We start from the raw sequence: 12,740 nt of genomic DNA, 5'->3' as shown, positions 1-12,740 counted from the left end.
TTTGCAACCCCAGGGACTTTAGCTATCTATAGAATTCCCTAAGCAAGAATACTGGACTGGGTAGCCATTCCCTTCTCCAGGGGATCTTCCCAAGCCAGGGATTAAACCTGGGTCTTCTGCATTGCAGGCAGATTCTTTACCATCTGGGCCACTAGGCAAGCCCAATGAAATTTAGATATGTAAAAGAAAATGTAGTTTATGTTACTCTTGTTACTAAATACTATTGGACAGAACAGAAAAATGTACAAACTGAAAATTTAAATGAACACCAAAACAAATTCTAGGCAAGATGCTCCCTGGCAAACTTTCTTGTTGCCTGAATTACACACACACAAAATATGCTTCAATTTTTCTCTCAAAACTACCATCTTTATCTCTACTACACAATTCAGGAATTAAGAGATCTGAATATTGGCATGCAATATAACTTTATAAAGCTATTATAAAATTTATTTTGAGATATTAAAATTTTAACTAAACTTCATTGCTTCTTTAATAAGTCTGTATCATGCACAAATAAAAATAAGAGGAAATATACAAGTTTATTTTAGCTTTGAGGAATAAAGAAAGAATGGTAATTAACCCTAAGTTCTTTTCTTCATTAATATAAAAGCTTCTTCATTTTGTAGTCTATGTAGTATTTTTTCTTTAAAAATAATTTCAAGAAAACATCTTGGGATTTCGAAGATAGAAATGAACTTTAGTCACCCTATGATAAAAACATCCTGAAAGTAGAGATAAGGTTGGATAATCCTTCGCATCTCCTCCTACTATTTCTCAGGTGCCTGGAGAGAGGTGGCACTCAGTGTGCGTCTTCAGTTTTACTCCTAACAACACAGCATTTTCCATAAGGTCTTTTCAAAGAATTCTTAGAGATGGTAGATTCAGTGTTACCAAACCAAAACCTTCTTGAGTTGATTTGAATCAAATGATACCTCTGGAACTTGATATGACTGGGCTTCCCTGGTGGCTCAGACAGTAAAGAATTTGCCTGCAGCGCAGGAGATGGGAGTTTGATCCCTGGGTCAGGAAGATCCCCTGAAGAAGGAAATGGCTACCCACTACAGTATTCTTGCTTGGAGAATTTCAGGGGTAGAGGAGCCTGGCGGGGTACAGTCCATAGGGTCACAAAAAGTCAGACATGACTGAGCAACTTTCACACTTTTCACAACATGACTAGCGCCCTGTCTGTATCTGGTCCCCATGTACATCAGGAAAAGACTTCCCTCAGCCCTTTCTCATCATTTAGTCCTTTAGAAGCAATACAAAGAAAGGGGCATTTCTGATTTGCTAACAACAACAACAACAAAAAAAAAAAACTGGCTTTGCACTATGTCTGAAAGTATAGTGGCAAAAATACAGAAATGCTCTAATCTCTAAAAATAATGCATTTTAAGTCCTGTTTTTCTCCCGAGGTAAGACCTTTACTTCTTTTGGAGAAATTTGATCTTTCCAAATGTTTAGAGTGGCTTGATAATTTAAGGTAAAAATTACATATGTAGATCTGATGGAAATGGTTTAGCACTTAAACTAGCCAGCTCTGTTCCATGACACACTCCAAACCAGATGAGCAATAACTTAAAGTATGACCAACTAAATTGTTCTTCTGTTACCTTACCACTAACATCATCTCCAAACTATGAGTGGGTTAATAATTGAAGTGTTTGCTATTTCTCAATCACTTTTGCTAAAAAGGTATTTTTAAAATGCACATATTATGCTATTAAAATACATGCTTGTCCTTATATAAGCTTCAGCATAATTATAGTTTTGTATAATTAGAGTTTTATGTCAAAAGATTTACAGCTTTATCACCTCAAGCAATATTTCACAGCTGCCAAGAATGATTTATGCAATAATGACTTACGCTGTAAAATAGAATCCTCAAAGGAAGGGCTGTCAAATATTCCTACTGCAAATAACCAGGTTTATAAAAACTGATATTCTAGTAAACAGCAAGCCCAGTTGTACCTGGTTAAAAAAAAAAAAAATCGCTGGAAGGAGTATGGTAGGAAGCACTGCTTCACAATGGTGACCATGTGGCTCACATACACTTAATCAACGTGAACTCATCACGCAGATCAAAAGTTTAAACTACTTATGAGCCTCTGGGCCGCTGTGGGAAACAATCTTTCAGAAATAAGGCTATGCTCAAATATTTGCTACTCCAATGTGAGTGAATGGAAAAAGTGGAAAACAGCGTATCTCAACTTTTTGTTCAATTTGCTCATTGTGCACACTGCATCACAATTCATATCCCAGTGAAGTGCTAAACAAAGAATCAGTAAAGGAGGCATTTGCCATGTACACTTAAGAAACCAAGAACCTGTCACAAGTAAATGACCTCAATAATAAAGATTTAGGGAAACTTTTGGAAACAAACCAATGAAAACGTTAGTGCTTGTCCTTCCCTGCTTTTATAAATGTAGAGCTGGATGGCAGGTCTCTAAGAGACGAGACTTTCAAATCATTTGAACTTCACAAGCTCTAACTGATTTTTTAGTTGCCATGTGAATAAAACCAATACACTCAGAAGATTCTATTCAAGGCAGTTGTATTAGTAGCAAAAACACAAGTTGATTACATTCAGAGAAATTAAGTCTGTCTGTGTCTTCTCAATTTACAAAGGTCATTCAAATTAATATTTTTCTTTGGGGGAAAAAAAAAAAGCTTGGCCCATCACCTCACGTTCCCCAAATCAAAAAAAAAAAAAAAAAAAGGGAAAATAGGCAGCATTTGTCATTGATTCTAAAGATACTCAAGTCCTTGTAGACTGAGTCACATGTGAAAATGAAGCCAACAGAATCAAAATTATCAACAAAAGTTGATATTTATATGTCTAAACAAGCTTCCAAATAAAGACTCCTTGTCTAAAACAAGATTTTAATTCATTATAACCAAGCAATCACTGATAGAAAGATTTGCCTTAGTCAATGTACCAGCATCTTCACTGTAGACATTTTAATATCCATGTTTGTGATTCCACATTAAAATGTTTTTAAAAATTGTTTTGAGACCATTTTACACAGTCACATTGTACAAAATAAACTAGGCTGCAAAACATTACCATTTACTTACAGCTTAATAAGTAACACCTTTTCTATCTGAAAATATAATTTGAAAATTATAGTTATCTAAGTGAACTATATAGTCCATATTAATTATATACTTAAATTCTATAAGCTGAAAAAATTCTGAACTGTACCAGAAAATATTATGACCAATACACTGTACAGTAACCACAATACAGACAGTGGGGACATCATGAAAGATATTCATAAGGGCAAAATATCAAGACATTCAAATTATTCCAAAAGTCCAAACTGTTGGCATCACATACACACACAAAGAAGATGAGCTGCATTTGGGTAGTGAGAGCTTTCGTCCAAGAAATGCTTTCAAGACAACAGGGCAACTGGGCTATTTCTAGCATGCCAACCCTCCTGATTAAAAAGTGGTGGAGAAATGAGAACTTTAAAAGACTCTATTTGATTGATAATGATATAACTGGTTTCATTCCAGATTAATCCAAAGTTATACAGACCTGTTCCAGTCATACTTTGTTACTCATACCCATTCAAACTGATGTTAAGGATAATCTAGTAGTTTAATAATTGTATGTTTCTATCATGAAATATTTAATTATAAGAAAATAGGAGGAAGAGCTAAACCTTTTCCCTGTTAGAATGCATCTTACCAAATGATGAGTCATTATAACACATCACTCATTTATAAACTTTAAGAGTTACCTAAATATTTGATTAGATAACCCTCTGCCTCACTGATTTCTAACAATAGAATTTAAAAAATGATAATGCAATATCAACAAATCTTATACCATTCATTTTTAATCTATTTGCCTTTAAGTTTCAAATTGTCAGATATCATTAAGTGCATACATGAGAAAGTATATACTTCAAATGGGTATATCTGAATATTTATACACATAAGTTCATATATATATATAATATATTTAAAGAATGCATGCCCACTAAATGTGTACTTCTTGGAGAACTATTAGAGGTGTAATGTACTTAGGCTCCCAAAGCAATCCTAAAAGGAGAAGTGCCCTTGAAGTGGAGGTATGACCTTAAGTTTCAGGTGCCAGTTTTGCTGCAGCTGTAAAAATGAATACCAATAATTCTACATATCATAGTTCCTTTTCTCCATTTCTTATTTTAGAATAAATCTTGAACACATGAATAGACTGTTATTTGAATATACATAGGTTTACTAGACCAGTTTTATAAGTTCCTATGTCATCATTAATCTTGCATAAAAAGCATCAAAAAAAAAAGGTGTTGCCTATCAAATAAAGCTGAAGAGCCAAGAAATATCTGTAACTATAACAGTTTTAAAATCAGATAGGCATTTTTCTGTAAGACTTTGCTTTGCCTGTAAGTCCCTAGTTGAAATAAAACTCTGTATTTCTCTCCAACCAAATGCATATCAACACAACCAGTAAATTACTAGCCTTTATCCCTTAGGAAACAGTGAGATTGATTTATGGCATTTTATCTTCAGTGACATTAAATCACTGCACTTTTGAAGAGTACAGAATACTCATTCAAAAAAGAAATTGTACCTACTATCCACTGAGGAGAGTCTCCACATTCCTTGATTTCTGCAACACTATAAACAAATCATGTATCTTCAACTGACTCTTTGGGGTTTCCCTGCCTGTGAACTTTCAGTAATCAACTGTTAAAATTTCATCAATGGAATAAAACACAAGGAATCCTAAACAGATCAACTTTACCATTTTTGTGGTAGTAGGTGACCTCCACTTTCCTCTCCTCTGACCCCAGCAACGCCTGGGCAATTTGAGCAACATCATGCCTCTTGGTCTCGGGCCCATGGAGAAAGTCACAGGTGCACGGCTTTTGCATGACATCTGGCCTGGAGAAACCAGTCATCTCACAGAACCCATCGTTGCAGTAGATGATGGCACAGTTCTGCACTCTGGCATTTGCAATGATAAATTTTTTATCTGTAATAAGAAGAGAGTATGGTATCATTTACAAAGCTTCCTCAAGATTCTTATAAACAGTGAAACAGTTTGTTTCATAACAGGAAATCTGAAATGCAGGTACTTCCCAAATCACTAACTGCCTGGACAGAGACACCCTAAAACTAAAATGAATGGTCCCCTGAGTAGTTTTAACAAAAAGTACTAACAAGCTTTTCTTCAAATTTGAAGAGTATCATTTCCGAAATAGTTTAGTTCTCAAGCCCTATAACTCTCTTTGGTCCTAATGAGCAGTCAGACAAGCAGCTGGCACACTGATATTTCCAGAATGCCATTTAATTGTAAGGTAAATATTTTCAAAGCCCAAACACTGAAGCATCCTATAGCTGTCAGGTTCCTCACTTCAACCTTGGCCCGCAGAGTACAACTTTCTTAAAGTAGTTATTATTCCTGGGTTTGGCTTTTCTCTAGCTCTCTAAGGCATATGACACACATCATGTTAAAAATAACAAATCCTGAAACTACTAGCAATGAAACTGTTTCCCATTAATTAGCAGCTCAATAATGCAAAAGTTCACCTTTTCATAATATATATTACCCAGAAGACAAAAATATTTACACACACACAGTAAATATCATGGTAACTACCTTTTCACTTTTACTTTGGGTGACCTCACAGTTTTGTGTAGTAGTAGGGACTTTAATACAAAGAGCTTCTTAATATTGATCATAGATTATATTTACTATTCCCAAATAAAATATGAAGCAAGATATACAAGTTTCTTTTGAACACAAGGTACTATATCCTCCCGCCACCAAATGCAGCACCAAAATAACTGCACAATGTGCAAAATTAAATGTGTGTTAATGGAGTTTAAAGGAAACGTCAGATATAAATTAACTAGTGTAGGATCTAAAATCAATATTTTTATATAGCAATAATTTATTCCCTATAATTAGTACACACGAGAATACTAAATTTCTCTGCATTCAGTCTTTGTGGGATTTACTTATTACAGTTTAATTTTTAAATTTTCAGTGGAAATTTAAGGGGGTAATAAAGGGACACAAATATTCTTAAAATAATGAACTGTTTGCCTTGGGAATCAACATGGATCAGACACTGCTTTCCCCAAATTCTCCTGCTTGGGATTTGCATTGATTCAATGCAAAGTTTAGCTCCTATAAACTAGCAGCAAGCAAGCATCCCTGTCACACCACAGCCTTGCAATTTAACCGAAGTAAAATACAGCTTGCATAGACATTTACATCGCTGCTACCATTTACATTCTCTCGTTCCAATAGTGCCCTGCTCCTGACTTTCAAAAAGTCTACAATAAAACAGCCACGAAATATAAACCCATTACACTAGTACGTTCCCTTTAAGATAGTAGAAGAGTAGGACATTAAGTAGCAAGGCAGATAATGGAGCAGTGGGAGAGGAGGATCAAATTGCCTCCTATAATGGAGACCGTAATCTAAAATGTAAATCAAAATTAATATCACGGGGAGAACACTTGCGCTGCCATTTGAACCTCCTGGCTCCGTTTCACAGTCTCTGAACTTGACGGAGCCCCGAGTCTCCTCAGCTTGGAAGCGGCAGACGCCAAGTGCACTATCAAAGCGAAAAGCGAGGGAGAGAGAAGAGAACAAACGAACTTACTTTGCCCTTCAAATTTCCGTATGATGGTCCCCAAAAATGTGTTTTGTGGTGCCACGTGCCCCCTGCGAACAGGCATGTTGACCCCGGTCTTCCGAGGAGCGCTCCCCGCGAGCTCTGGAGTTCTCCCGGGATCTCTCCTCGGCTAGAGCCCAGGCCAGCGCGCGAGCCGCTCTTTGTGGCAGAGCATCCTCTTTTGAAACCAGAAATCTCTTCCCATTAGCACCACTTCTAGACACCCGCTTTCCCTACCGGAGTGCAATCCATTCCCCTCACCTTCTGGAGGGGACCTCGCACCGGACTGCCGCGGGTGAGAGGGTTTGGGGGTGGGGAGAGGGAAGGAGGCGGGGTGAGGGGAGGTGGCGGAGGAGGGAAGGAAGGAGGGAGCGGAGGGGGTGGGGATGGGGAGGGGGGCGGGGAGTCACAAGGGCAATCGATCTGTTTCTCTTCTCCCAAACAGCGTCAATTTCCCAGCGCAAATGGGCTTAACCTGGCGGTTGCCCAGAGCTGTAAGGATAGCTGGGGCGGGGAGTTGGGGGGAGTGGGAGGTAGAGGAAGACGGGGGTTGGGATGAGAGACTTGTGCAGCTTTTGCAGGAAGGGGAGAAAGAAAAGGAGGCTGGGGGTTGGGGGGGGCGGGTGATGGTTGACGTTTCTATCCCCGCCCTCTCCCCCTACACACACACACACACACACACACACACACACACACACACACACGCTCCCTTTATCCCGGCAGCTTGGGCGCCGCCACAGCTCGGATTACTCAAGCGTGCTTTAGCGGAAGCCAGCCAAGAAATCTCCAAAACTCAGTGACAAACAGCTATACTGGGAAGGTGATCTCTGAGGCCATCAGCCACAGGGCCCCATTCCTGAGCTCCTCACGCCGCAGTAGCTAAAACACCCTTAGCTATAAAGAAAAGACAGGTGGGAAAAAAACAGTTCCTGGGTGAAGCTTTGGTGGCTCTAAGCTTTGGTGGCTCAGGAGGTTGAAGACTGAGGATGAGCCACTTAAAGGTGCAGCTTTCGCCTCAGGGAGCAGCTCGGATCCCTGGGCTCGGCGGCGGAGGTGGGCGCTGAAGCCTACGCTGAATTGGCACTCCTGTCCCAACCCCGCGCTGAGCCGCGCCTCCGAAAGACTGGAGGCTGCTGGCTCCGCCGCTGAGCATGCTCAGTTTCACTGCTTGAGCCCCTGAGGAGTTGCAAGACTTGGGGTTGATTAGGTCTCTCAGAGGTTGCGAGTAAGATGGGAAAGCCAAAGACTGCAAGCAACTGGTACAAATCAAGGAAAGAGTTTGAAATGGGTGAGGCTGGGCAAGAGGGGGAAAGAACAAAAGGTGGGTGGGGCTAAGAGTTACCAGCCTTGTTGTGACCTCCCATGCCACTCATCTCCTGAACACACTAGGCACACCATTCTGCTCTCTTATACCATGTCTAAGAAATCATCTCGTATAGGATAGGAAAGGGTTCAGGGGAGAGACTAGTCCTCTGTGTTCCTGATTTTCAGAGCCTGCTAACTCGGGAATCCCGTGGTATACATACACTTCTGTCCAAATAGTCTTGGAGATTTGAGAAATCATGTGACAAGCCATGCCAGGGGTTGGTGTTTTCCAAGTTGTTTTTCTGTTTTTTCTTGCTTCCTTCCCTTTCCTTTAACCTAACAGTCAGTCCTCTCCACGCCCCTTTCTCTTAATGGAATTTGCCACCACTACTGAACTAGAACACTGACAAACCTCTTGTTTCTACTGATGATAAAGTCCTATCAAAATACCTAGTTGTATAATAGAGCTTTGGGTGTTCGTGCAGTCCATTAGCCTGCTCTGCTGTGCCTTGAATAACTCGAGTTCTTTTTTTTTTTTTTTTTTTCAGTTCCAACGTTAAAGCCTGAAGTGGAAAAAAATGAGAATGGAACTGCATAGGGCTGAGAAGGAGGGTTAAATTAGGAGGGTGATCGTGTGGATTGCAATAAATAAAGAGGAAACAGAACTTTTCATTTCTGCTCCAGGAAACACGAGCCAAGAAAAAAAAACAATTATCAATCTTTCATATCAAAGTAACTAAAATAAATCAGAGACATTTGCCTGGGAATGTATTTTCCAGTTAATTAGCTTTACTTAAAAAAGAAAACAAAAAACATAAAACACTCTGTGACAACCCTTAGGCTCTTATGGTAACTTGAGCTTTCTTGAATCCGTAAAGTTCCCTCGCTCGGAATATAAATAGGCACGCTCCTCCTATGTATGGCTTTATTTTCTCCCGGTTTTCAGTAAAAGCAGATCTGATCGCTAGCTGCAGCAGAGCTTATGAAACGAGTTCCTCTCCCAGGTACTAAACGTGGGGAGCTATCCATGGTGCTGACGCTGACTCTGCCATTAGCAACTGCACTCTGGACGACACTCAGCCACAGACAACAGAACTGCAAACTCAGGCGAGTGTCCCTGATATATTCAAATACCTTACTTGTCTTCACTGAATGTCCACAGAAACACAGAACGCTATTAGCTGCCCATTTCTAAAACACCTTCTTTTTCTAATTAGCTTCTTAGTGAAACCCAAGCTCAAATGTATTCCTCCCAAAATGCATCAAGGGCTCCAGAAATAAATGAGTACACCATACATTGTGTGCACTGCAGTTAAAGTTTCATGTACACTATAAAGGCATAGTAACATAACATTAAGTTAGAGCAAGGTTGTGTGGTAAATATATTTTTCAAATTACATGTAAATTCAGTGAATGAATATTGCTTTAGAGGGAAATGGGCATTTCCAAATGCAGTTTAAACACATTTTTCTGTCATATGACAAAATGTATTGGCATGAAAAAGATAACAGTGAACAATGTTTCTAGTTATGAGTCTGATACAAACTTTCACAGATTACTAAGTGTGGAAACTCTTGAAATTCTACCTTTAAGGTGGAAAAGTGGCTTCTTCAAGAGAAAACCTGACTCTCTGTTTCCCAGAGCATTCTTTCTTACTCTACAAACTTTAGTGTGGTCTCTGTTCATTCATTCTGGATAATTAAACATATGATGGTTAAAGTTTCATTGTCTGTGTTCATATGAGCAATCACTGTGGGCTTCACATTTTTTTCCAACCCCATTTAGTTCCAAGATTAGTTCTATTAAGGATTCAGTGTAAGATCATAGGACATTCTATAATCTATGTATTGTAATTGATAGATCTGAGCAGAAGATTAAAGGCATCCTGTTTCAAATTACCCCAGTAATTGTGTTCATGCATTATACATTGGTACAGTGGAGACAAGTACATCAATCTATATTCAGCCAATAATAGAATCAAATAGAAGATGGCAATCATGGCTGCTCACTGGCTGGAAAATCACCCCTCCCTTCATCCCCACCCTCTACAAAAATGAACTTTAGATTCATTTTTGTGTTGAAGCCAGGTTTCATAGCATTTTAGCAATTTGGAATCATTTTTGGAAGTCTGCGTATTGAACAAAGCACATATGTTCTACCATTGAAATCCTATCAAATGCACAGCTTAACGCTGAATGCAGTATACTTATGGGCAAGGATATAGAACAAATTCTGATGTATTCTTAAAATTACTTATCTCTGTTACTTTAAGTAGTTTAGGATTTACAGTATTTTAAAACTTTAACAATGCCTACCACATAGTAAGTACTCCACATATTTCATGCATACAAAATTATGCGAGCCCACAGAATTAATGCAGCCCTGCCTAAGAATCCTACTTTAGAAATTATTTAAGTATCATACATTAATGCTTGAATCTTTAAACTAATAAGCCAGTAATAATTATGGGCTACTTAAGTGGCATCCTTAAACTGACAGAGAAAGAAATCATTTCAAGATCAAATAAACAGTATAATTTGCTTCATATTTTTCAATAATGTAGAATATAAATCAATGAAAGTAATGTGAAGTTTTTTTCAGTTTAGCAAAAATAGTTTAATGATCTGATGACCACAATGCAACATTATAAATGCTATTTTAATGAGGCCTTCTGTGGGAATCCTGGGTATTATCTTAGTAACTGGGTCACATTAAACCTAAGAAACATCTGACTTTATAGTTACAAGTTGGGCAAATTTTAACTTGTATTATCATATGTAGCTCTACAATATCTTAATAGGCAGAAATTTTGAGATCATTAATTAAAACAGCAATACTTCTCTGCAGTATGAATTAGTAAAGAAGGCAGGAAAAAAACTGCGCTCTAACTTGAAACTGTCATTTACAGCAGAAACCAACGAAAATAGCGACACTCATAGCTTCATTTCTATAATCAGTATAATCCCAACTTTCTGTTTTGTGTAAGGAATAACTAGAAAAATAGATATAAAATGCTTAGTATAAACTCTGACAGGTGATGAACATTTAAATAACAGCTGTTTGACAATCTAAAATTAGTGAATTAATAATATTTACATTAACATATGGGATTTAACTAATTTATACTAAGGCTGTGCTAGGGGTGTGTGGGAGGGGGGGCACGAAAAATTAAGAATGGAGTAGGTGAATTATACTCATACTCATTCACCTAAGTGATTTGGATTGATACCAGTGACTGTTCCTAATATACTAACGTAAACATATTTAGTTAGAAAATTGGATATTGCTTCAGAAAATTTAGATGCTTTTTTGATAATGTTTTATATATTACTTTTAATTCAAATGTCTACTATTAATTTCACCTGAGATAATTTTGTGATAACATACTCTATATTACAGGTTTTATCCAAATGGCTAATATTTTGGCTCATCTTATTGATTACTTGTAAGCCTTACTATAAGTTTAGATGTCTTCTCTGTGAGGAATAATGTGTTGGTAGATAGTTCCCTAAAACAGGCCACCTATATCTGCAAAAAGAATTTTTTCCTATGTGCAATATTAAGGCATTCATCAATAACTGATGTAGAAAATAGCTAGTGACTCAACTGAGCTCTTTCAATTTATGAAAAAATAAAATATACCTAGAAATTTGTTGAAAAGATATGTATATATATTTGGAGATTTGATGAGGTATTTGGTAAGATTGTTTCAAAGAATAATTTCTTTACTCAAATTAATAAATAATTTAACACATTGGTTTAAAAATGGGCCAGTTGTTATACATTACAGCTTTTTAAAGACTAAGATAGTATATGAAATTTCTTTTATATCAATAGACCTTTAAATCATTTCTTAGTTGACAGGTGCACTAGTATCATTATCTAGATTATTTATTATTTTCATTAAACCTAATTTTAATTGATCCTTTATCTTGCAGAAATATTTTTCCTTAGAGTTACACTAAGTTAAGTTAGATTGCTTTTTTTTTTTTCTGGAAGAAGTTTGCTTTAGTTATTTTTAAAAATTGTCTCTATATCTGTGGACATATTTATTCTACCATGCAAATTCTATAATGTTACAGCAAACTTTGAGAGATGGTGAGGAACAGGGAAGCCTGGAGTGCTGCAGTCCATAGGGTCACAAAGAGTCAGAAATGACTGGGCAAATGAACACTAAATAGCAAATCTATACACTAGGAATTAACTTTTTCCTAAACTTAAATAATGTGAAAGCTGCCATTTGGGCTTTCCTATCTATTCATGACAAGAGTACTGGAATCAGGTGTAACTTCTCACTTGTAACAGCTATATAATTGGACAAAATGTAGAAAACAACACTGTTCATACACTGGACAACAAGAAGTGCAAGAGACTGCTCCCTGAAAGAAGAGCCAAAACAAGGTAAGCTCTGTCGCCCTGGCTTACCATCTAAGAATTTCCAGATCACAGCAGATGAAGTAGGAACCCTATCAGAGCTCAATGAACTAAATTGAGGAAGCAAAGTTTGGAGTTCAGGGAAATCAATGCAACTTGAATTTGCAGAACAGAATGTTGGAAGTTGCAAAGAAAGAGAAGTCCAGATATCTACACAGTGTATGTAAGGAAACCATCCAAGAGCAAAGGAAAAAAAACTAAGAAAAGTATTGTATGGAACAACTACTAAAGCTTATATGGGGTTGGGAATAGTTGCTATGCTTCCATTTAAAGTGAAAATCCTACCATTGCATGGAACACTTGTTAAAGTCTTCATAAACTTGTTGCAATTATATAAAGGGGTGAAATTAGACCTTA

General features: G+C 37.4%; 1 protein-coding gene across 2 annotated transcripts in view; it reads right to left on the bottom strand.

The window, feature by feature from the left end:
* The window catches only part of KCNH7 (potassium voltage-gated channel subfamily H member 7), a 539,652-nt gene extending 532,701 nt beyond the window's left edge, over positions 1 to 6,951 (bottom strand). For both annotated transcript variants that reach the window (XM_060411139.1, XM_060411140.1), the window contains exons 1-2: positions 6,633 to 6,951; positions 4,760 to 4,990 (exon numbers count right to left, since the gene is read on the bottom strand). In XM_060411139.1, the coding sequence (XP_060267122.1) occupies positions 4,760 to 4,990; positions 6,633 to 6,708 (307 nt within the window). In that variant the 5' untranslated portion in view covers positions 6,709 to 6,951. The remainder of the gene's footprint in view (positions 1 to 4,759; positions 4,991 to 6,632) is intronic.
* Between the last annotated feature and the right edge of the window lie 5,789 nt (positions 6,952 to 12,740).

Source organism: Ovis aries, chromosome 2, assembly GCF_016772045.2.
Source record: "Ovis aries strain OAR_USU_Benz2616 breed Rambouillet chromosome 2, ARS-UI_Ramb_v3.0, whole genome shotgun sequence".
NCBI classification, from domain to species: domain Eukaryota; kingdom Metazoa; phylum Chordata; class Mammalia; order Artiodactyla; family Bovidae; genus Ovis; species Ovis aries.
This window is presented reverse-complemented; position numbering and strand designations above follow the sequence as displayed.